Below are 23,630 nucleotides of genomic sequence, written 5' to 3' on the forward strand. Positions count from 1 at the left end.
TCCTTGTATTTTTACCAGAATTTTGCAACCCTAGTCTCCTCAAAATGTGATTTTCAAACTTCATACAATAGTAGCTTCCGTAAACATTCATCATCATAACAACAGCTTCTCTGCTCTTCTCCCCTCCCATCTGGTGAGGTGAGGTGAGGTGAGGTGAGGTGAGGTGAGGTGAGGTGCCGTAGCAACTTTTTCACCAGAGTCCTCTGAGGTGCCACTGTGCCTCTGGGGACTTAGTGGTGTTTTTCATTCCAGAGTTTAAATGACTCTAGTTTTCTGGCTCTACATTGTCTTTGTCTAGGAAAGCATTAAGGATATATATATATATATATATATATATTAAACCAGGACCAAGTCTATTGATCACTGATCGATTGTATTGATGTTGTACTTTCTAACTTGCATCTTCAGAATATATTTTGCTTTGTTTGGCCTTAGATTTTGGTTTTAGTAGTTATGGAAACAATATACATACAGTCTGTAGATACAGTATAATGTAGATACCATTAGTTTGTTCCTAGAGGACTAGAGATAGAAGTGACTTAGGCCATGCCTCATAAATTGCGTCAGCGTTGATCACGGAATGAGTGCATGGGTAGCTCCACTTTGTGCGTAACAGGGTATACCCCCACCTGCCTCGCTCCCTCCCCGCCTGTGAATGGTGAGTGAGCGGAAGGCAGGCGGGCGGGGTCGGTGTTGTGCTAGGCGAAAAAGGGTGTGTGTCGCTATAAGAAGCCAAAAGAGACGGATGCAGTCAGTTGGGTTCAGTCAAACTCTCCAAGCGTAAAGGATAAGACCTAGCTACTGTCTGCATCTACAAGAGACTGAGATAAGGTTTTATAAGCCACAAATACAGGTAAGTGAGAGACCTCTCAGCTAGCGCATAATGTTCTGAGAACCTAATGTTTCTTCGAGATTGGTAAGAGCGTGGTTATTTTTTGCATAAACCTTCCCGACAATGTTCTGGGAATGGATAGTTGCTTGGCTTTGGAACATTCTCAGCAAATTTAAGGAACTTAATAACAAAATAATGTTATTTTCCTGGTATTTCATTACTTCAACAGTGTTTTTTTCTTCTAAAAGTTCAAACAGGGTTACATTCTAGGAACGTTCTTCGACTGGTTTGACATTGGGAATGTTCTCAAATAGTTTGGAAAATGTTAAGAAACAACTGTCTTCTGTGGGAATTTCAGTACTTCAGCATAACGTTTTCTACAGGTTTCATCGTGGTTCTATTTTAAAGTCAAGTTTTCAGCTCGTTCAGAGAACACAAGATAAAGGATAGAGAGAGAGTTGTGTTGCTGCTCAGAACGGTATATGTTTTTAAATAACACTCTTAAAAGTTTTCGTGTGGTTTTTATGGAAAGTTTTCAAAGAGGTTAACATTCTCGGGAAAACAATTTGAGAACATGACATTAAATCAAACCATGAGAAAACCGGTAGGAAATATTATGCAGAAGTACTGAAATTCCCACAGAAAAAAATGTCAAACCAATTGGAGAATATTCCTAGAACATTACGATAACGTTGGAACTTTTAGGAAACGTTTTGTTAAAGTAATAAAATACCAAGAAAATAACGTTATTTTGTCAAGTTCCTTAAATGTGCTTTGGATGTTACAAAAACCAAGCAACTATCCTGCACCATTCCCAGAAAGTTGTGTCCAAGGTTGTATGCATAATAGCCAGAGGACAACCACACGCTCACAAATCTCTAAGATTTAACGCCTTACCTGCCATTACCCTGAGCACTTAATCATGATGGTAATGATGATGGTGATAGTAGTAATGAACGTGTATAATCTCTTCTACTGATCGGGAGAGAGAACTCTAATTGTCACGGTCATCGTAATGATTGGACCAAGGCGCAGCGTGAGTAGCGTTCCACATCTTTATTATAACGTGAAACTTCAGCAAAAATACAAAAAACAATTAAATGATCAAACGAAACGTGAAGACAGTGAAGTGCAAACAGGCACCTACACAAAACAAGATCCCACAAAACACAGTGGGGAAATGGCTGCCTAAATATGATCCCCAATCAGAGACAACGCTAAACAGCTGACTCTGATTGGGAACCATACCAAGCACACCAACATAGAAATAAACAACATAGAACACCACCTAGTCACGCCCTGTGTCACGCCCTGACAATAGAGAGCCTTTTTATTCTCTATTTTGGTTAAGTCGCGGTGTGACTAGGGGGAGTGTTCTAGTCTAGGTTATTTATTTCTATGTTGGCCTGGTATGGTTCCCAGTCAGAGGCAGCTGTTTATTTTTCGTTTGCTGTTTATTGTTTTGTGTGTTTCACTAATAAAGATGTGGAACCCAGATCACGCTGCACGTTGGTCTGAGTATGCTTCCAGTTCGTACGACGAGCATGACACCCTGACCTACTACACCATATAGAAACAAGGGCTCTATGGTCAGGGCGTGACAGTACCCTCCCCCCCAAAGCTGCAGACTCCGGCCGCAAAACCTGAAACTAAATGGGGGGTTAGGGGGGGTGACTAGTGTCGGTGGCGGCTCCGGTGCAGGTCGTAGCCCCCCCCCCCCCCCCCCAGACCCCGGATCCGACCATGGCGCCGGGCTGAACGTCATGCCTGGACTGGGCACCGGCGCAGAGGAGGGCTCTGGCCATGGAGCTGGACCGGACGCCGTGCCTGGACTGGGCACCGGCGCAGAAGAAGGCTCCGGCCATGGAGCTGGACTGGACGCCGTGCCGGGACTGGGCACTGGCGCAAAGGAGGGCTCTGGCCATGGAGCTGGAGGTTCCAGACCATGGACCGTCGCAGGAGGTTCTGGACTGTGGCCCGTTGAGGGAGGTTCTGGACTGTGAACCGTCGCCGGAAGCTCCGGGCTGTGAACCGTCGCCGGAAGCTCCGGACTGTGAACCGTCGCTGGAAGCTCCAGACTGTGAACCGTCGCCAGAAGCTCCGGACTGGGAACCATTTCCGGACACTCTGGACTGGGAACCGTTGCTGGAAGCTCCGGACTGGGAACCGTCGCCGGAAGCTCTGGACTGTGAAGGCGCACTGGAGGTATGGTGCGTGGAGCCGGTACAGGTAGCACCGGACTGGTGACACGCACTTCAGGGCGAGTGCGAGGAGCAGGCACAGGACGTACTGGACTGGGGAGGCGCACCAGCGCCTGATGCGTGGGACCGGCACAGGTTGCACCGGACTGGTGACACGCTTTTCAGAGCGAGTGCGAGGAGCAGGCACAGGACGTACTGGGCTGTGAAGGCGTACTGGAGACCTGGTGCGTAGAGCCGGCACAAATTGTACCGGAACAATGACACACTTCGCACAGCGAGTGCGGGGAGCTGGCACAAGACGTACTGGGCTGTGGAGGCGCACTGGAGACCTGGTGCGTAGAGCCGGCACACATGGTACCGGACTGGTGACACACACTTCAGGGCGAGTGCGAGGAGCAGGCACAGGACGTACCGGACTGGGAACACGCACTTCAGGGAGAGTGCGAGGAGAGGACACAGGACGTACCGGACTGGGGAGGTGCACTGGAGGCCTGATGCGTGGGACCGGCACAAGTTGCACCGGACTGGTGACACGCTCCTCCAAACACCTGCGTTGCCGCATAATCCTAGCCAACTCCATTCTCCAGTATCCCTCCTCGCATTGTTCCATTGACTCCCAGGCGGGCTCTGGTACTCTCCTTGGGTCGTCCGACCACCTCTCTATCTCCTCCCAGGTTGTCACTGGCTCACTCCCCGGCTCCGCCGACCACCCCGTGTGCCTACAAAATAATTTTTTGGGCTGTCCATTGGGCTCTCTTTGTGGCCGCGAACCCCGGTGTCATCGCTGTCCTCCCTTCTCTCCATTCGTCTGCTTCCAAGGAAGGCTTTCGTCTCCAGCCATAATTTCATCCCATGTCCAGGATGTCTTCTCCTCCTTTATCTCCTCCCAAGCCCAGGATACCTTCTCCTCCCGGGCATGCTGCTTGGTCCTGGTGTGGTGGAATCTTCTGTCACGTTCGTCGTAATGATTGGACCAAGGCGCAGCGTGAGTAGCGTTCCACATCTTTATTATAACGTGAAACTTCAGCAAAATACAAAAAACAATTAAATGATCAAACGAAACGTGAAGACAGTGAAGTGCAAACAGGCACCTACACAAAACAAGATCCCACAAAACACAGTGGGGAAATGGCTGCCTAAATATGATCCCCAATCAGAGACAATGCTAAACAGCTGCTTCTGATTGGGAACCATACCAAGCACACCAACATAGAAATAAACAACATAGAACACTCCCTAGTCACGCCCTGACCTACTACACCATAGAGAAACAAGGGCTCTCTATGGTCAGGGCGTGTCACTAATATAGATTGAAATAAATGAGTAATAAGCTAAGTAACGGCTGATCAAAAGTTTGAACAATTTCCACAAAATGTTACATTTATACTAACGCAACGGTAATGTTTCTAGTTGGTTTATTAGGTCAAATAGTAAGTAGAAATCCATATCCGCCAATAGGAATCTGGTCAAAAGTAGTACAGTTTTTAGGGTGATATTGTGAGTGTGTAATGTGCCCAATCAATGATGTAAGCGTGCAGAATTGATTTGGTCACCATAAGCCATTACAGAAGGTAAATGCTAGCTTTAATTAGTTACAACTAGCAGTGTCATTACCGGATTTAGATTCATAAACCACTTACAGTAAGTTAATTGAATGAATTATGTTCATTTTTCACCCCCGTCAGCAATACTATTCCGTGAGTAGTGCTTGTAGTGTTTTAAATTACATGCACTGGACCATGTACTTTACGAAGTTTGTAACAAGTGTTCCCTGAATGACGTACACATTTTATGTAGTGTTTTAAGTAGTGTTTTAAGTGTACAACTGTGCACTGCATTATGTAGTTTTATCCCGATAGGCCTAGGTTTATTAAGTTAGCTAGCTCTAACAGAGGGGTTATTAAGGTAACTAGCTCTAACAGAGGGGTTATTAAGGTAACTAGCTCTAACAGAGGGGTTATTAAGGTAGCTAGCTCTAACAGATGGGTTATTAAGGTGACTAGCTCTAACAGAGGGGATATTAAGGTGACTAGCTCTAACAGAGGGGTTATTAAGGTAGCTAGCTCTAACAGAGGGGTTATTAAGGTAGCTAGCTCTAACAGAGGGGTTATTAAGGTAGCTAGCTCTAACAGAGGGGTTATTAAGGTAGCTAGCTCTAACAGAGGGGTTATTAAGGTAACTAGCTCTAACAGAGGGGTTATTAAGGTGACTAGCTCTAACAGAGGGGTTATTAAGGTGACTAGCTCTAACAGAGGGTTATTAAGGTGACTAGCTCTAACAGAGGGGTTATTAAGGTGACTAGCTCTAACAGAGGGCTTATTAAGGTAGCTAGCTCTAACAGAGGGGTTATTAAGGTGACTAGCTCTAACAGAGGGGTTATTAAGGTAACTAGCTCTAACAGAGGGCTTATTAAGGTAGCTAGCTCTAACAGAGGGGTTATTAAGGTAACTAGCTCTAACAGAGGGGTTATTAAGGTAACTAGCTCTAACAGAGGGGTTATTAAGGTAGCTAGCTCTAACAGAGGGGTTATTAAGGTAACTAGCTCTAACAGAGGGCTTATTAAGGTAGCTAGCTCTAACAGAGGGGTTATTAAGGTAACTAGCTCTAACAGAGGGGTTATTAAGGTAACTAGCTCTAACAGAGGGGTTATTAAGGTAACTAGCTCTAACAGAGGGGTTATTAAGGTAACTAGCTCTAACAGAGGGGTTATTAAGGTAGCTAGCTCTAACAGAGGGGTTATTAAGGTAGCTAGCTCTAACAGAGGGGTTATTAAGGTAGCTAGCTCTAACAGAGGGGTTATTAAGGTAGCTAGCTCTAACAGAGGGGTTATTAAGGTGACTAGCTCTAACAGAGGGGTTATTAAGGTGACTAGCTCTAACAGAGGGGTTATTAAGGTGACTAGCTCTAACAGAGGGGTTATTAAGGTGACTAGCTCTAACAGAGGGCTTATTAAGGTAGCTAGCTCTAACAGAGGGGTTATTAAGGTAACTAGCTCTAACAGAGGGGTTATTAAGGTAACTAGCTCTAACAGAGGGGTTATTAACGTAACTAGCTCTAACAGAGGGGTTATTAACGTAACTAGCTTAACAGAGGGGAGTGCCCCCGCACTGTCTATCTGTCCATCTGCAACCTTATGAGATCTCTGTGTCATAATGTCATAGCAGAAATAGTTACGACAGTTAAAGACATGCTCAATTTAGGGACCAATTGAGGGATCTTACAGATAATTGTATGTGTGGGGTACAGAGACAAGCTAGTCATTCAAAAATCATGTTAAACACTCTTTTTGAACACAGAGTGAGTCCATGCAACTTATTATGTGACGTGTTAAGCACATTTTTATTCCTGAACGTATTAAGTCTTGCCATAACAAAGGGGTTAAAAACTTATTGATTCAAAGCATTTCATCTTTAGATTTATTATTAATTTGCAATAATTTAGAAAAACATAATTCCACTTTATTGGGTGTTGTGTGTATGTCAGTAACACAAAAACTCTCAATTTAATCCAGTTCAAATTCAGTCTGTAACACAACAAAATGTGGAAAAAGTCAAGGGGTGTGAATACTTTCTGATGGCGATGTACATATCTATTGTCACAGGGGTCGTTGAATGGAGACCAAGGCGCAGCGTGTATAGTGCTCATTCTTTGTCTTTAATGAATACACTGTAACAACAAAACAACAAAAACGACCAACAACAGTCCCGTCAGGTACACTAGACTAAACGGATAACAACCACCCACAAAACCCCAAAGGAAAACAGGCTGCCTAAGTATGGCTTCCAATCAGAGACAACGATAGACAGCTGCCTCTGATTGGAAACCATACCTGGCCACAACATAGAAAATGACAACATAGAAGGAAACTCTAGACAACCCACATAGAAAACCCAAAACACATAGACAAAACACCCCCCTGTCACGCCCTGACCAATCTACTAGGGGAAAAATGACCTCATACCAGGGTCAGGACGTGACATCTATCCCATATCCCCAGCCTCTGCTCTGTGACTGTGATTTGACCTACTGTTGTGAGATACCACAGCTGTGTGGATCCACACTGCAGGATTATGGTGGTATGTATGTGGTGTTTTTGTTTAACTATCCTTGTGGGGACCATGAAGTGCTTACAAGGATAGTAAAACAAAAAACATTTGGACAACTGAGGACATTTTGCCAGTCCCCACAAGGAAAGATGCTATTTTAGGCTTAGGGGTTAGGTTTAGGGTTAGGATTACAATTAGAGTTAGGGGTCACAGTTAGGTTTAGGGTTAGGAGTTAGGGTTAGGTTTAAGGTTAGGATTTGATTTAGGGTTAGGGGTTAGGATGTTGGATGGGAAACAATTTTTTGGTCCCCACAAAGATAGCAGTACAAAACTGTCTGTATGTGTGTGTGTTTGTGTGTTAGTCTAACTTTACTATCCTTTTGTGTTATAAAAGTCCTCACAAGGATATTAAAAAAACAAGGACAATTCTGAAAAGTGGGGACAAAAAAGGGAAAAATGCTCTTTTAGGCTTAGGGGTTAGGTTTAGGGTTCGGGTTACAATTAGAGTTAGAATGAGGGGTTAGGAATTAGTGTTTGGAGTTGTTTGGGGTTAAGGTTACGGTTAGGTTAAAGGTTAAGGTTAGGATTAGATTTAGGGTTAGGGGTTAGGGAAAGTAGGATTTTGAATGGCAATACATTTTGTCGGTCCCCACAAGGATAGTATAACCAATGTCTGTGTGTGTGTATGATGTATCAAATCAAAGTTTATTAGTCACTTGCGCCAAATACAACAGGTGTAGACCTTACAGTGAAATGCTGAATACAACAGGTTTAGACCTTACAGTGAAATGCTTACTTACGAGTCCCTAACCATCAATGCAGTTTAAAAAAATAAGAGTAAGACTAAGAAATAAAAGTAACAAGTAATTAAAGAGCAGCAGTAAAATAACAATAGTGAGACTATATACAGGATACAGGGGGGTATCGGTACAGAGTCAATGTGCAGGGGCACCGGTTAGTTGAGGTAACATGTACATGTAGGTAGAGTTATTAAAGTGACTATGCATCGATGATAACAACAGAGAGTAGCAGCGGTGTAAAGGGGGGGGGGGGGGCAATACAAATAGTCTGGGTAGCCATTTGATTAGATGTTCAGGAGTCCTATGGCTTGGGGGATAGAAGCTATTTAGAAGCCGCTTGGACCTAGACTTGGCGCTCCGATACCGCTTGCGGTGCGGTAGCAGAGAGAACAGTCTATGACTAGGGTGGCTGGAGTCTTTGACAATTTTTAGGGCCTTCCTCTGACACCGCCTGGTATAGAGGTCCTGGATGGCAGGAAGCTTGGCCCCAGTGATGTACTGGGCCGTACGCACTACCCTCTGTAGTGCCTTGTAGTCGGAGGCCAAGCAGTTGCCTTACCAGGCAGTGATGCAACCAGTCAGGATGCTCTCAATGGTGCAGCTGTAGAACCTTTTGAGGATCTGAGGACCCATGCCAAATCTTTTCAGTCTCCTAAGGGGGAATAGGTTTTGTCGTGCCCTCTTCTCAACTGTCTTGGTGTGCTTGGACCATGTTAGTTTGTTTGTGATGTGGACACCAAGGAACTTGAAGCTTTCAACCTGCTTCACTGCAGCCCCGTCGATGAGAATGGGGGCGTGCTCGGTCCTCTTTTTCCTGTAGTCCACAATCCTCTCCTTTGTCTTGATCACGTTGAGGGAGAGGTTGTTGTCCTGGCAACACATGGCCAGGTCTCTGAACTCCTCCCTATAGGCTGTCTCGTCGTTGTCGGTGATCAGGCCTAACACTGTTGTGTCATCGGCAAATTTAATGATGGTGTTGGAGTCGTGCCTGGCCGTGCAGTCATGAGTGAGCAACGAGTACAGGAGGGGCCCCTGTGTTGAGGATCAGCGTGGCGGATGTGTTGTTTCCTACACTTAGCACCTGGGGACGGCCCATCAGGAAGTCCAGTTGCAGAGGGAGGGGTTTAGTCCCAGGGTCCTTAGCTTATTGATGAGCTTTGAGGCACTACTGTGTTGAACGCTGAGCTGTAGTCAATGAATAGCATTCTCACATAGGTGCTCCTTTTGTCCAGGTGGGAAAGTGTGGAGTGCAATAGAGATTGCAATAGAGATTGCATCATCTGTGGATCTGTTAGGGCGGTATGCAAATTGGAGTGGGTCTATGGTTTCTGGGATAATGATGTTGATGTCAGCCATGACCAGCCTTTCAAAGCACTTCATGGCTACTGACGTGAGTGCTACGGGTCGGTAGTCATTTAGGCAGGTTACCTTAGTGTTCTTGGGCACAGGGACTATGGTGGTCTGCTTAAAACATGTTGGTATTACAGACTTGGACAGGGAGAGGTTGAAAATGTCAGTGAAGACATTTCCCAAGTTTGTCAAGTAATGCTCGGAGTACATGTCCTGGTAATCCGTCTGGCCCTTCGGCCTTGTGAATGTTGACCTGTTTAAAGGTCTTACTCACATCGGCTGCGGAGAGCGTGATCACACAGTCGTCCGGAACAGCTGGTGCTCTCATGCGTGTTTCCACGTTATTTGCCTCGATGCGAGCATAGAGGTAGTTTAACTCATCTGGAAGGCTTGTGTCACTGGGCAGCTCTTGGCTGTGCTTCACTTTGTAGTCTGTAATGGTTTGCAAGCCCTGCCACATCGAAGAGCATCAGAGCCAGTATAGTACGATTCAATCTTAGTTCTGTATTGACGCTTTGCCTGTTTGATGGTTTGTCAGACGGCTTAGCGGGATTTCTTATAAACTTTCTGGTTAGAGTCCCGCTCCTTGAAAGTGACAGCTCTAGTCTTTAGCTCAGTGCAGATGTTGCCTGTAATCCATGGCTTCTGGTTGGGGTATGTACATACGGTCACTGTGGGGACGACGTCATCGATGTTATTCTAGTCTGTGCTAGCAAAACAGTCCTGTAGCTTAGCATCAGCTTCATCTGACCACTTTTTTTATTGATCGAGTCACTGGTGCTTACTGCTTTCATTTTTGTTTTTAAGCAGGAATCAGAAGGATCGAATTATGGTCAGATTTGCCAAATAGAGGGCAAGGGAGAGCTTTGTCCGCGTCTCTGTGTGTGGAGTAAAAGTGGTCCAGAGGTTTTTTCCTTCTGGTTACACATTTAACATGCTGATAGAAATTTGGTAAGACAGATTTAAGTTTCCCTGCATTCAAGTCCCCGACTACTAGGAGTGCTGCCTCTGGGTGAGCGTTTTCCTGTTTGCTTATGGCGGAATACAGCTCATTCAGTGCCAGTGTGATGGTATGTAGACAGACACAAAAAATACAGATGAAAACTCTCTAGGTGTCACGGTTGTCGTAAGGAGAAGCGGACCAAAGTGCAGTGTGTGTGTCGTTCCATATTTTATTTACACTGTGAAACTATGCAATACATAAACATAAACTAAAGAACAAAACAACAAACCGTGACGCAGAGGAGAAACACACTACTCAAAAACAATCTCCCACAAACCCAGGTAGAAAAAAACCCTACTTAAGTATGATCTCCAATTAGAGACAACGAGGACCAGCTGCCTCTAATTGGAGATCATCCCAAACAAAACCAACATAAATACAAAACTAGAACATGACAACATAGAAAAACTAAACTAGAAAATCCCCCCTGTCATGCCCTGACCTACTCTACCATAGAAAATAACAGCTTTCTATGGTCAGGATGTGACACTAGGTAGATAATGTGGTCTACAGCTTATCATGAGATACTCTACCTCAGGCGAGCAAAACCTAGAGACTTCCTTAGATATCGTACACCAGCTGTTATTTACAATAATACATAGTCCGCTGCCCCTTGTCTTACCAGACGCCGCTGTTCTGTCCTGCAGATACAGCGTATAACCAGAGAGCTATATTTTGGTAATGTCGTTGTTCGGCCACAACTCCGTGAAGCATAAGATATTACAGTTTTGAATGTCCCGTTGGTTGTTTAATCTTCTGCGCAGGTCATTGATTTTATTCTCCAAAGATTGCACGTTTGCTAGCAGAATGGAAGGAAGTGGGGGTTTATTCGATCGCCTACGAATTCTCAGAAGGCAGCCCGCCCTCTGGCCCCTTTTTCTCCGCCTTCTCTTCATGAAAATGACCGGGATCTGGGCCTGTTCCCGGGAGAGCAGTATATCATTCACGCCTGGCTCATCAGACTCGTTAAAGGAGAAAAAAAGGATTCTACCAGTCCATGGTGAGTAATCTCAGTCCTGATGCCCAGAAGTTATTTTCGGTCATAAGAGACAGTAGCAGAAACATTATGTACAAAATAAGTTAAAAACAACGCAAAGAAGGGAAAAAAAAGGGAAAAAAACACAATTGGTTAGGAATACATAAAATGTCAGCCTTGTTCACCGGCGCCATCTTAGTCAGATGATAAGAATTGAGACTTGAGTGGGATGATGATGATGCACCAGCGGCTGATCCAATCAGATTGTTATCTCCACCCTGGGAGGTGGAAACAATACAGACATCTAATAGGATTAAACACATTCTCTCAGATATAGATGAGTCATTCATTTTCATCATTTCCTCCTCCAGGATCACCTCTAACAGACACTTTCACTCAGACTTTCTCTTCAAAAAAGGCCTGTTATTTAATTACCGCTAACAAACTTGTTCTACTTTTATTTGCTGAAGCCACAGCTTTGTGTTTGTCCGTTATGTCAGAATACCATATATCTCAAGGCAGAACTTTTTTCATGGGCCTTGGTGCCAGATAGGAACTAGTTTCATGGGTCTTGGTGGGAACAAGTGTTCCCACCAAGACCCATTGTAGTGAATTAGTTTCATGGGTCTTGGTGGGAACAAGACCATTGTAGTGAATTAGTTTCATGGATCTTGGTGGGAACAAGACCATTGTAGTGAATTCGTTTCATGGGTCTTGGTGGGAACAAGACCATTGTAGTGAATTAGTTTCAAGGGCCTTGGTGAGAACAAGACCATTGTAGTGAATTAGTTTCATGGGCCTTGGTGAGAACAAGACCATTGTAGTGAATTAGTTTCATGGGTCTTGGTGGGAACAAGACCATTGTAGTGAATTAGTTTCATGGGTCTTGGTGGGAACAAGACCATTGTAGTGAATTAGTTTCATGGATCTTGGTGGGAACAAGACCATTGTAGTGAATTAGTTTCATGGATCTTGGTGGGAACAAGACCATTGTAGTGAATTAGTTTCATGGGTCTTGGTGGGAACAAGACCATTGTAGTGAATTCGTTTCACGGGCCTTGGTGGGAACAAGACCATTGTAGTGAATTAGGGACAGGATAGGCTAAATGGTGGAGAGAGACATTTCTGCTCTCTGTAATGTCTTGTTGTGTGTCTGAAATGGCACCCTATTCCCTTTATAGTGCACTTCTTTTCACCAGAGCTCTATGGGGTGTAGGGTGCCTTTTCAGAAGCACTTTGGCATCCTAAACACTATCTTCACTTCACTCTATCAGGTCAAACAAACACATTAAACAGGAAGCAGGAGATCGTTAAAAATCCCTTCTCAAAAATGAATCAGGAAGTTTTAATGACGAATTAAGATATTTATAGGTATGAGAAGGACATTTTCTCTTCAAAAAGGCCTGTTATTTAATTACCTCGTCTGACCCAGACTAAACAGAATAGCCGGGATTCAATCTGCAGGTTTTTTTTTTAAAGTAAACTCTAGAAAAGACCGAAGCGACTGTACTATGTGAAATCTTAATGCCTTATCGTCTTCATGATCCGAACATCTCACTTAACGGCCGCACGCAGACAGCGCATGAGTCCCAAAATTGCACCCTATTCCCTATTTATAGTGCACTAATTTTGATGGGCTCTGGTCTAAAGTAGTGCACTACGTAGGGAATAGGGTGCCATTCGGTGGGACGCAGATAGAGACTGGTCAGATATTGGGTATTTATGTCTCTATTGTTCCTGTCAGTCAAAGGGTTTTAAGCCCTTATGTTCCTCAGGAACGCAGAGCTTCGTTGGTTTGGACGGATCGTGAGCGAGCCCTGAGTGTTCCTTCCTCGTGTTCCCCCACTCTCTCTTTTTCTTGTTCCCTCACTCTCATTCATTTCCTTCTCATTATAAACCATGAGGCAGCTAATTCATACCACAATTACTGAGCCTGATGAGTTGGAGTTCCATTAATGAACTTCACTTTAACTCTGAAATGAAAGTTTTGTATGAAACAGCTGGTGCTTTATGGTTGTAGACCAATTGAGAACTTTCTGCTCGTCGACTCTCTGTGCTTTACAAAACAGGCCCTCCAGGTCTATCTATCCTATCTCGAAACACCTATTTAACTTTTCTGTATTGTATTATGCTGTTGTTGTTCAAATCAAAATCAACTCAAATTTATTGGTCACAAACACATGGTTAGCAGGTGTTAATGCAAGTGTAGCGAAATGCTTGTGCTTCTAGTTCCGACCATGCAGTAATATCTAACAAGTAATATAACCTAACAATTTCACAACTACCTTATACACACAAGTGTAAAGGAATGAATACGAATATGTACATAAAAATATATAAATGAGTGATGGCCGAACGAAAGGCAAGATGCAGTAGATGGTATAGAGTACAGTATATACATAAGAGATGAGTAATGTAGGGTAAGTAAACATTATATAATATAAAGTGGCTAGTGATAAATTGAATACATCAATTTTACCATTATTAAAGTGGGTGGAGTTGAGTCAGTATGTTGGCAGCAGCCACTCAATGTTAGTGACGGCTGTTTAACAGTCTGATGGCCTTGAGATAGAAGCTGTTTTTCAGTCTCTCGGTCCCAGCTTTGATGCACGTGTACTGACCTCGCCTTCTGGATGATAGCGGGGTGAACAGGCAGTGTCTCGGGTGGTTGTTGTCCTTGATGATCTTTTTGGCCTTCCTGTGACATCGGGTGGTGTAGGTGTCCTGGAGGGCAGGTAGTTTGCACCCGGTGATGCGTTGTGCAGACCTCACTACCCTCTGGAGAGCCTTCTGGTTATGGGCGGAGCAGCTGCCGTAACAGGCGGTGATACAGCCCGACAGGATGCTCTCGATTGTGCATCTGTAAAAGTTGTGAGTGTTTTTGGTGACAAGCCGAATTTCTTCAGCCTCCTGAGATTGAAGAGGCGCTGCTGCGCCTTCTTCACCACGCTGTCTGTGTGGGTGGACCATTTCAGTTTGTCCGTGATGTGTACGCCAAGGAACTTAAAGCTCTCCACCCTCTCCACTACTGTCCCGTCAATGTAGATAGGGGGCTGCTCCCTCTGCTGTTTCCTGAAGTCCACGATCATCTCCTTTGTTTTGTTGACATTGAGTGTGAGGTTATTTTCCTGACAACACACTCCGAGGGCCCTCACCTGTAGGCCGTCTCGTCATTGTTGGTAATCAAGCCTACCACTGTAGTGTTGTCTGCAAACTTGATGATTGAGTTGGAGGCGTGCATGGCCACGCAGTCATGGGTGAACAGGGAGTACAGTAGAGGGCTGAGAACACACCCTTGTGGGGACCCAGTGTTGAGGATCAGCGGGTTGGAGATGTTGTTACCTACCCTCACCACCTGGGGGCAGCCCATCAGGAAGTCCAGGACCCAGTTGTACAGGGCGGGGTCGAGACCGAGGGTCTCGAGCTTAATGACGAGTTTGGTGGGTACTATGGTGTTAAATGCTGAGCTGTAATCGATGAACAGCATTCTTACATAGGTATTCCTCTTGTCCAGATGGGTTAGGGCAGTGTGCAGTGTGATGGCGATTGCGTCGTCCGTGGACCTATTGTGGCGGTAAGCAAATTGGAGTGGGTCTAGGGTGTCAGGTAGGGTGGAGGTGATATGGTCCTTGACTAGTCTCTCAAAGCACTTCATGATGACGGAAGTGAGTGCTACAGGGCGGTAGTTATGTAGCTCAGTTACCTTAGCTTTCTTGGGAACAGGAACAATGGTGGCCCTCTTGAAGCATGTGGGGACAGCAGACTGGGATCAGGATTGATTGAATATGTCTGTAAACACACCAACCAGCTGGTCTGAGGACGCGGCCGGGGATGCTGTCTGGGCCTGCAGCCTTGCGAGGGTTAACACGTTTAAATGTTTTACTCACGTTGGCTACAGTGAAGGAGAGCCGTGTTTTGGTAGCGGGCCGTGTCAGTGGCACTATATTGTCCTCAAAGCGAGCAAAAAAGTTGTTCAGTCTGTCTGGGAGCAAGACATTCTGGTCCGTGACGGGGCTGGTTTTTCTTTTATAGTCCGTGATTGACTGTAGACCCTGCCACATACCTCTCGTGTCTGAGCCGTTGAATTGCGACTCTACTTTGTCTCTATACTGACGCTTAGCTTGTTTGATTGCCTTGCGGAGGGAATAGCTACACTGTTTGTATTCGGTCATGTTTCTGGTCACCTTGCCCTGATTAAAAGCAGTGGTTCGCGCGTTCAGTTTTGCGCGAATGCTGCCATCAATCCACGGTTTCTGGTTGGGGAATGTTTTAATAGACGCTGTGGGTACAACATCACCGATGCACTTGTTAATGAACTTGCACACCGAATCAGCGTATTCGTCAATGTTGTTGTTCGACGCTATGCGGAACATATCCCAGTCCACGTGATCGAAGCAATCTTGAAGCGTGGAATCCGATTGGTCGGACCAGCGTTGAACAGACCTGAGGGCGGGAGCTTCCTGTTTTATTTTCTGTCTATAGGCTGGGAGAAACAAAATTGAGTCATGGTCAGCTTTTCCGAAGGGAGGGCGGGGGAGGGCCTTATACGTGGAAGTTAGAATAACAATGATCCAGGGTTTTGCCAGCCCGGGTCACGCAATCGAAATGCTGATAGAATTTAGGGAGCCTTGTTTTCAGATTAGTCTTGTTAAAATCCCCAGCTACAATAAATGCAGCCTCAGGATATGTGGTTTCCAGAGTCCAATGAAGTTCTTTCAGGGCCATCGATGTGTCTGCTTGGGGGGGGATATACACGACTGTGATTATGATCGAAGAGAATTCTCTTGGTAGATAATGCGGTCGGCATTTGATAGTGAGGAATTCTAAGTCAGGTGAACAAAAGGACTTGAGTTCCTGTATGTTGTTATGATCACACCACGTCTCGTTAATCATAAGGCATACACCCCCACCCTTCTTCTTACCAGAGAGATGCTTGTTTCGGTCGGCGCGATGCGTGAAGAAACCAGGTGGCTGTACCGACTCAGATAGCGTGTCTCGAGTGAGCCATGTTTCCGTGAAACAAAGAACGTTACAGTCTCGGATGTCTCTCTGGAATGCTACCCTTGCTCGGATTTCATCTACCTTGTTGTCAAGAGACTGGACATTGGCGAGTAGTATGCTCGGGAGCGGTGCGCGATGTGTCCGTCTACGGAGCCTGACCAGAAGACCGCTCCGTCTGCCCCTTCTTCTACGGCGTTGTTGTTTTGGGTCGCCGGCTGGGATCCGATCCATTGTCCTGGGTGGTGTTGCCAAACAGAGGATCCGCTTCGGGAAAGTTGTATTCCTGGTCGTAATGTTGGTGAGTTGACGTTGCTCTTATATCCAAACGGTGCTCTTATATTGTTGCTGTGATGATATCATACCTCTATGAATCTGCTCACTAGTCTGGCTGACCCGACTCACATGGTGTCAGCCAGAATACCTGCTCGCCCCTTGGAAATGAACATTTTGAAATGAGCGACTAACCTCCTTCTCCTCTTTCTCCTTCTCCTCTTTCTTCTTCTCCTTCTTCTCCTCCGTCTCCTCATTCTACTTCTCCTTCTCCTTCTTCTCCTCTTTCTCCTCCTACTTCTCCTTCTCCTCCTTCTCCTCCTCCTACTTCTCCTCTTCCTCCTTCTCCTTCTCCTCCTACTTCTCCTCTTCCTCCTTCTCCTCCTTCTCCTCTTCCTTCTACTTCTCCTCCTACTTCTCCTCCTACTTCTCCTCCTCCTCCTTCTCCTCCTACTTCTCCTCCTCCTTCTCCTCCTTCTCATTCTCCTCCTTCTTCTTCTAACTCCTTTTCCTCACCTCTGTCTCTTCCCAACAGGTTGTGCGCTACACTTTACACCCTAAACCCTACATCCTTCCCTACACCCTCAGGCCTCCTCCCGTCCCTATCCGGCATCCCTCTGTCTGTCCGACTGGGTGTCCCTAAGTAGTGAGTCATGAAGTGGTCTCTGTGGAGCCTGCTGCTGCTGTGCCTGTGTACCCCAGGACGGAGTGACTGCCAGGGGGACTGCCTGACCTGTGGCCTCCTACTATCCAACCCCCAGAGCCAGCAGCAAGCGTTCAATACACTGGTGAGTGACTGTGTGTGTGTGTGTGTGTGTGTGTGTGCATTGAGACATTATTCAGACCATTTCACTTGTTACCCATTGTGTTATGTTACAGCCTTATTCTAAAATGGATTAGATAAGAAAAAAATCCCTCATCAATCTACACACAATACCCCATAATGACAAAGAGAAAACAGGTTTGTAGAAATTTCTGCAAATGTATTACAAATATTGATTGAACATGATTTGGAAAGGCACAGACCTGTGTATTTACGGTCCCACAGTTGACAGTGCATGTCAGAGACAGAATCCAAGCCATGCGGTCGAAGGAATTGTCCGTAGAGCTTCGAGACAGGATTGTGTCGAGGCACAGATCTGGGGAAGGGTACCAAAACATTTCTGCAGCATTGATGGTCCCCAAGAACACAGTGGCCTCCATCATTCTGAAAGTGAAAAAGTTTGGAACCACCAAGACCAAACTGAGCAATAGGGGAGAAGGGCCTTGGTCAGGGAGGTGACCAAGAACCTGATGGTCACTCTGACAGAGCTCCAGAGTTCCTGTGTGGAGTTGAGAGAAACTTCCAGAAGGACAACCATCTCTGCAGCACTCTACCAATCAGGGCTTTATGGTAGTGGCAAGACTGAAAACACTCCTCAGCAAAAGGCACATGACAGCCCGCTTTGAGTTTGCCAAAAGTCACCTAATGTTACGTTCGCTGGAATAAACGGACCAAGGTGAGTAGCGCAGCGTGAGTAGCGTTCCACATCTTTATTATAAAGTGAAACTTAGCAAAATACAAAACAAACAATAAATGAACCGTGACTACAGAGATGCTACGTGCACTAACTCAAAACAATATCCCATAACACACAGGTAGAAAAATGCTACTTAAGTATGATCCCCAATTAGAGATAACGATAGCCAGCTGCCTCTAATTAGGAATCATACCAAAACACCAACATAGAAAAAACAAACTAGAAACCCACATAGAAAATATAAACTAGGCTAAACCCCAAGTCACTCCATGACCTACTCTACCATAGAAAATAAAGGCTTTGTATGGTCAGCACTCCGACCGCAGAACCTGAAACAAAAAGGGAGTGTTGGGGGGGTGTCTAGTGTCGGTGGCGGCTCTGGTGCGGGGCAAAGTACCCGCTCATCCGCCAGCATCGGGGGCGGCTCTGGTGCAGGACGAAGAACCCCCTCAGCTCTTGGATCCACCATCTTTGGTGGTGGCTCTGGTGCGGGCCGAAGAACCCGCTCATCATGCGGATCCAGCCATAGACCCAGGCTGAACACTGGACTGGACCACGGTGCAGAAGAAGACTCCTGCCATGGAGCGGGACTGGACGGCGTGTCCGGACTGGGCATCGGCGCAGAGGAGAGCTCCTGCCATGGAGCTGGACTGGACGCTGTGCCTGGACTGGGCACCAGCGCATGGGAAAGCTCTGGCCATGGAGCTGGAGGTTCCGGACCGTTGACCGTCTCAGGAGGTTGCGGACCATTGACCGTCTCAGGAGGCTCCGGACTGTGGACCGTCTCAGGAGGCTCCGGACTGTGGGCCGTCTCAGGAGGCTCCGGACTGTGGGCCGTCTCAGGAGGTTCCGGACTGTGGGCCGTCTCAGGAGGTTCCGGACTGTGGGCCGTCTCAGGAGGTTCCGGACTGTGGGCCGTCTCAGGAGGTTCCGGACTGTGGGCCGTCTCAGGAGGTTCCGGACTGTGGGCCGTCTCAGGAGGCTCCGGACTGTGGGCCGTCGCTGGAGGTTCCGGACTGTGGGCCGTCGCTGGAGGTTCCGGACTGTGGACCGTCGCTGGAGGTTCCGGACTGTGGACCGTCGCTGGAGGTTCCGGACTGTGGACCGTCGCTGGAGGTTCCGGACTGTGGACCGTCGCTGGAGGTTCCGGACTGTGGACCGTCGCTGGAGGTTCCGGACTGTGGACCGTCGCTGGAGGTTCCGGACTGTGGACCGTCGCTGGAGGTTCCGGACTGTGGACCGTCGCCGGAAGCTCCGGACTGGGAACCGTCGCCGGAAGCTCCGGACTGGGAACTGTCGCCGGAAGCTCTGGACTGGGCTATGAAGGCGCACTGGAGGTCTGGAGCGTAGAGCTGGCACAACGCGTCCTGGACAGATGACCACCTTCGTACGGCAAGTGCGGGAAGCTGGCACAGAACGCACAGGGCTGTGGATGCGCACTGCAGACCTGGTGCGTATAGCCGGCATCAATTGTACCGGAACTTTAACACACTTCTCAGGAAGAGTACGAGGAGCTGACTCAGGTGGCCTCGGACGGCTAACACGCACCTCAGGGCGAATGCCGTGCATACTACGCCAAACTAACAGCTCTCTCTCATCACTCTCCTCAACTTTCGCCAACCATTCCTCGCTCAATCTGTCCCAATATTCCTCCTCGGTCTCTGACTCACTCCTCGGCTCCGCCAACCACTCCATGTGCCCCCCCCCCCCCCAAAAAAAAAATATTGTTATATACCTATAGAGGCCAGATGGAATCCTCTGGGTTATATTGTTATAGACCTATAGAGGCCAGATGGAATCCTCTGGGTTATATTGTTATAGACCTATAGAGGCCAGATGGAATCCTCTGGGTTATATTGTTATAGACCTATAGAGGCCAGATGGAATCCTCTGGGTTATATTGTTATAGACCTATAGAGGCCAGATGGAATCCTCTGGGTTATATTGTTATATACCTATAGAGGCCAGATGGAATCCTCTGGGTTATATTGTTATAGACCTATAGAGGCCAGATGGAATCCTCTGGGTTATATTGTTATAGACCTATAGAGGCCAGATGGAATCCTCTGGGTTATATTGTTATATACCTATAGAGGCCAGATGGAATCCTCTGGGTTATATTGTTATAGACCTATAGAGGCCAGATGGAATCCTCTGGGTTATATTGTTATAGACCTATAGAGGCCAGATGGAATCCTCTGGGTTATATTGTTATAGACCTATAGAGGCCAGATGGAATCCTCTGGGTTATATTGTTATAGACCTATAGAGGCCAGATGGAATCCTCTGGGTTATATTGTTATAGACCTATAGAGGCCAGATGGAATCCTCTGGGTTATATTGTTATATACCTATAGAGGCCAGATGGAATCCTCTGGGTTATATTGTTATAGACCTATAGAGGCCAGATGGAATCCTCTGGGTTATATTGTTATATACCTATAGAGGCCAGATGGAATCCTCTGGGTTATATTGTTATAGACCTATAGAGGCCAGATGGAGTCCTCTGGGTTATATTGTTATAGTTTCCTCACCACACACTGAGGGAGGAGATCGTAAGGCCATGACATGGCATGCACCGACACACGTATGCACACACACACACACACACACACAAACAGAGACACAGACACGCATTCACACACACACACGCACCCACACACACATTCAGATTGCTGGGAATAGTCCATCAGTCCACCTATTTGCTACGGGTAATTAATTTCTGTTGATAACTCCTCAGAACTGCTCCCTCTTCCCACAATCTCTTTTAATGTGAACGGGTTCTCTCTAATCTCCGCCTGACTTTAATTCATCTCATCTGAATGGGATTACAGGAAACATAATTTACCATTTACCTCATCAAAACTGACAATTACAGTTCCTCAAGGGCCTGATAGGCATGTGGTTTACACACAAAACTCTAAAACTATTCATTTTTACCCATACTGAGGTAACAACCCCTGTCTATAGTGGACAAACATCTCTACTCTGTTGAATGAGGTCACAGGCATGTTATAACCCCTGTCTATTGTGGAGAAACATCTCTACTCTGTTGAATGAGGTCACAGCCATGTTATAACCCCAGGCTATAGTGGAGAAACATCTCTACTCTGTTGAATGAGGTCACAGCCATGTTATAACCCCTGTCTATAGTGGAGAAACATCTCTTCTCTGTTGAATGAGGTCACAGCCATGTTATAACCCCTGTCTATAGTGGAGAAACATCTCTACTCTGTTGAATGAGGTCACAGGCATGTTATAACCCCTGTCTATTGTGGAGAAACAGCTCTACTCTGTTGAATGAGGTCACAGCCATGTTATAACCCCAGGCTATAGTGGAGAAACATCTCTACTCTGTTGAATGAGGTCACAGCCATGTTATAACCCCTGTCTATAGTGGAGAAACATCTCTTCTCTGTTGAATGAGGTCACAGCCATGTTATAACCCCAGGCTATAGTGGAGAAACATCTCTACTCGTACTCCTCTGTTTGTCTGAGAGACTACAGTATGAGACTACAGACTACAGTATGAGACTACAGACTACAGTATGAGACTACAGACTACAGTATGAGACTACAGACTACAGTATGAGACTACAGTATGAGACTACAGTATGAGACTACAGACTACAGTATGAGACTACAGACTACAGTATGAGACTACAGACAACAGTATGAGACTACAGACTACAGTATGAGACTACAGACTACAGTATGAGACTACAGTATGAGACTACAGACTACAGTATGATACTACAGACTACAGTATGAGACTACAGTATGAGACTACAGACTACAGTATGAGACTACAGACTACAGTATGAGACTACAGTATGAGACTACAGTATGAGACTACAGACAACAGTATGAGACTACAGTATGAGACTACAGTATGAGACTACAGACTACAGTATGAGACTACAGTATGAGACTACAGACTACAGCATGAGACTACAGACTACGGAGCTCGCATGAGCCAGACTACGGAGACTACAGCTCGATGAGACTGCAGTGAGAGACTGCAGTGAGAGACTGTAGTATGAGACTACAGTATGAGACTGCAGTGAGAGAGTACAGTATGGGTGTCAGGTCTCTTTCATCTCTCTCTGCTCTTCTCTTATGTCTGTCCACAGGTGTGTCTGTTGGAGTGTGACGGTCACGTCTCCCCTGCCCTCACCTGGGATCTGTGTCAGCGAGCCATGCTACCGCAGTACCCCCTCCCAACAGATGACAGCGCTGTGTCTAAGAGACCAGAGGAAAAACTGTCCTTATACCTTGCACCTGCTGACCTGGAGTCAGATGGAAAAATGCTCTACTCTGCAGCCATGGAGCGCTACCAACAGGATGGAGCGGAACAGGAAGACGAGGCCCTGGTGCGACGTGATGCCCAGTACGACTCCTCTCCGCTGGGCTTGACCGCCGAGGGAGACTCGCTGGCGCTGGGTATGGAGAACGGGGAGGAGGAAGAGAAGGAGGAGGAGGTCAGGAGGAGAAGGAGCGGCCAGGGGGAGGGAGGAGACGAGGAGGAGGATGCCGTGGTCCAGCTGACCAAGCGTTTCGGGGGCTTCCTGAAAGGTCGCCACAGTTACAGGAAGTTGATTGGCAGCCCGGTGAGGAAGTCGCTGCAGAAACGCCTCGGAGGGTTCATCGGGATCAGGAAGTCGGCCAGGAAGTGGAACAACCAGAAGAGGGTGAGCCAGCTCCTCCGGCAGTACCTGGGGATGACCAGCAGCAGCACCCCTGGTCGCGGTGTTGGGAGGTTCACTAACCCAGCCCAGGGCCTCAGGAGGCTACCCAGCCGGCTGTAACCTTCCCTCCATCCCCTGGGGCCTCTCTGCTCTTCTCTTCTCCCGTGCCTCCACCCTCTTGGCTCTGCTCTTCTCTTCTCCCATGCCTCCGCCCTCCCAGGTACCTCCCATAGAAATAGAATTACTATAGTTTACTACTTGCTTACTATTATGTTGGTTTTCCATTCCCATAGTTACCAACAACGTGTACAGCTACAGCTATGGGGACTGGGAACTCCTTCATACCTCATCGGCCTCATGAAGAAGAGGAATGACATCATCATTCTGAAAGAGAAGTAAGGAATGTTTCCTTCCAACCATCAACGTTGCTCCCACCTTACCGCCCCAGTTAATGAATAAAAAGTGCCATGTAATATTGTGTGTCAGTATTGTAAAGCCATACTTCATGATGCTATATCCTGGATATAATACCACCCATGTTATGGTGACGATTGGATGTTTATGATGTATGTATATATATGCACTTGATCTTTTTTCATTTAAATCTTGAGCGAGTGAGGGTTGCAGTTGCTATTTGCACTGGTCTCTGGGTAATTGTACAACTGGTGGTCTGAATCTTCTCTATTCTGAGAGCATTCTGAAAGTATTCAGACCCCTTGACTTTCTCCACATGTTGTTACGTTACAACCTTATTCTAAAATGTATTATATTGTTTTTTCCCCCCTCATCAATCTACACACAATACCCCATAATGACAAAGCAAAAACACTATTTCAGAAATGTTTGCAAATGTATTCAAAATATAAAACATACATACTTTATTTACATATAGTGGGCTCCAAAATTACTGGCACCCCTGACTGGCAATGGACAAAGAATACTT

General features: G+C 46.3%; 1 protein-coding gene across 2 annotated transcripts; it reads left to right on the forward strand.

Moving 5' to 3' along the window:
* The first annotated feature begins 654 nt into the window (after positions 1 to 654).
* Positions 655 to 23,160, forward strand: LOC106571046 (prepronociceptin). 2 transcript variants are annotated; one of them, XM_014143699.3, is made up of 3 exons: positions 655 to 853; positions 17,015 to 17,267; positions 22,133 to 23,160. In XM_014143699.3, exons 2-3 carry the CDS (start codon positions 17,133 to 17,135, stop codon positions 22,805 to 22,807), a joined length of 810 nt encoding a protein of 269 aa, XP_013999174.1. In that variant the 5' UTR covers positions 655 to 853; positions 17,015 to 17,132; the 3' UTR covers positions 22,808 to 23,160. The 2 variants fall into 2 exon arrangements, with proteins under 2 accessions (XP_013999174.1, XP_013999175.1); XM_014143700.3 differs by having other exon boundaries at positions 17,068 to 17,267.
* The last annotated feature ends 470 nt before the right edge of the window (positions 23,161 to 23,630 follow it).

Source organism: Salmo salar, chromosome 15 (genome assembly GCF_965601325.2).
Source record: "Salmo salar chromosome 15, fSalSal1, whole genome shotgun sequence".
Taxonomy (NCBI): domain Eukaryota; kingdom Metazoa; phylum Chordata; class Actinopteri; order Salmoniformes; family Salmonidae; genus Salmo; species Salmo salar.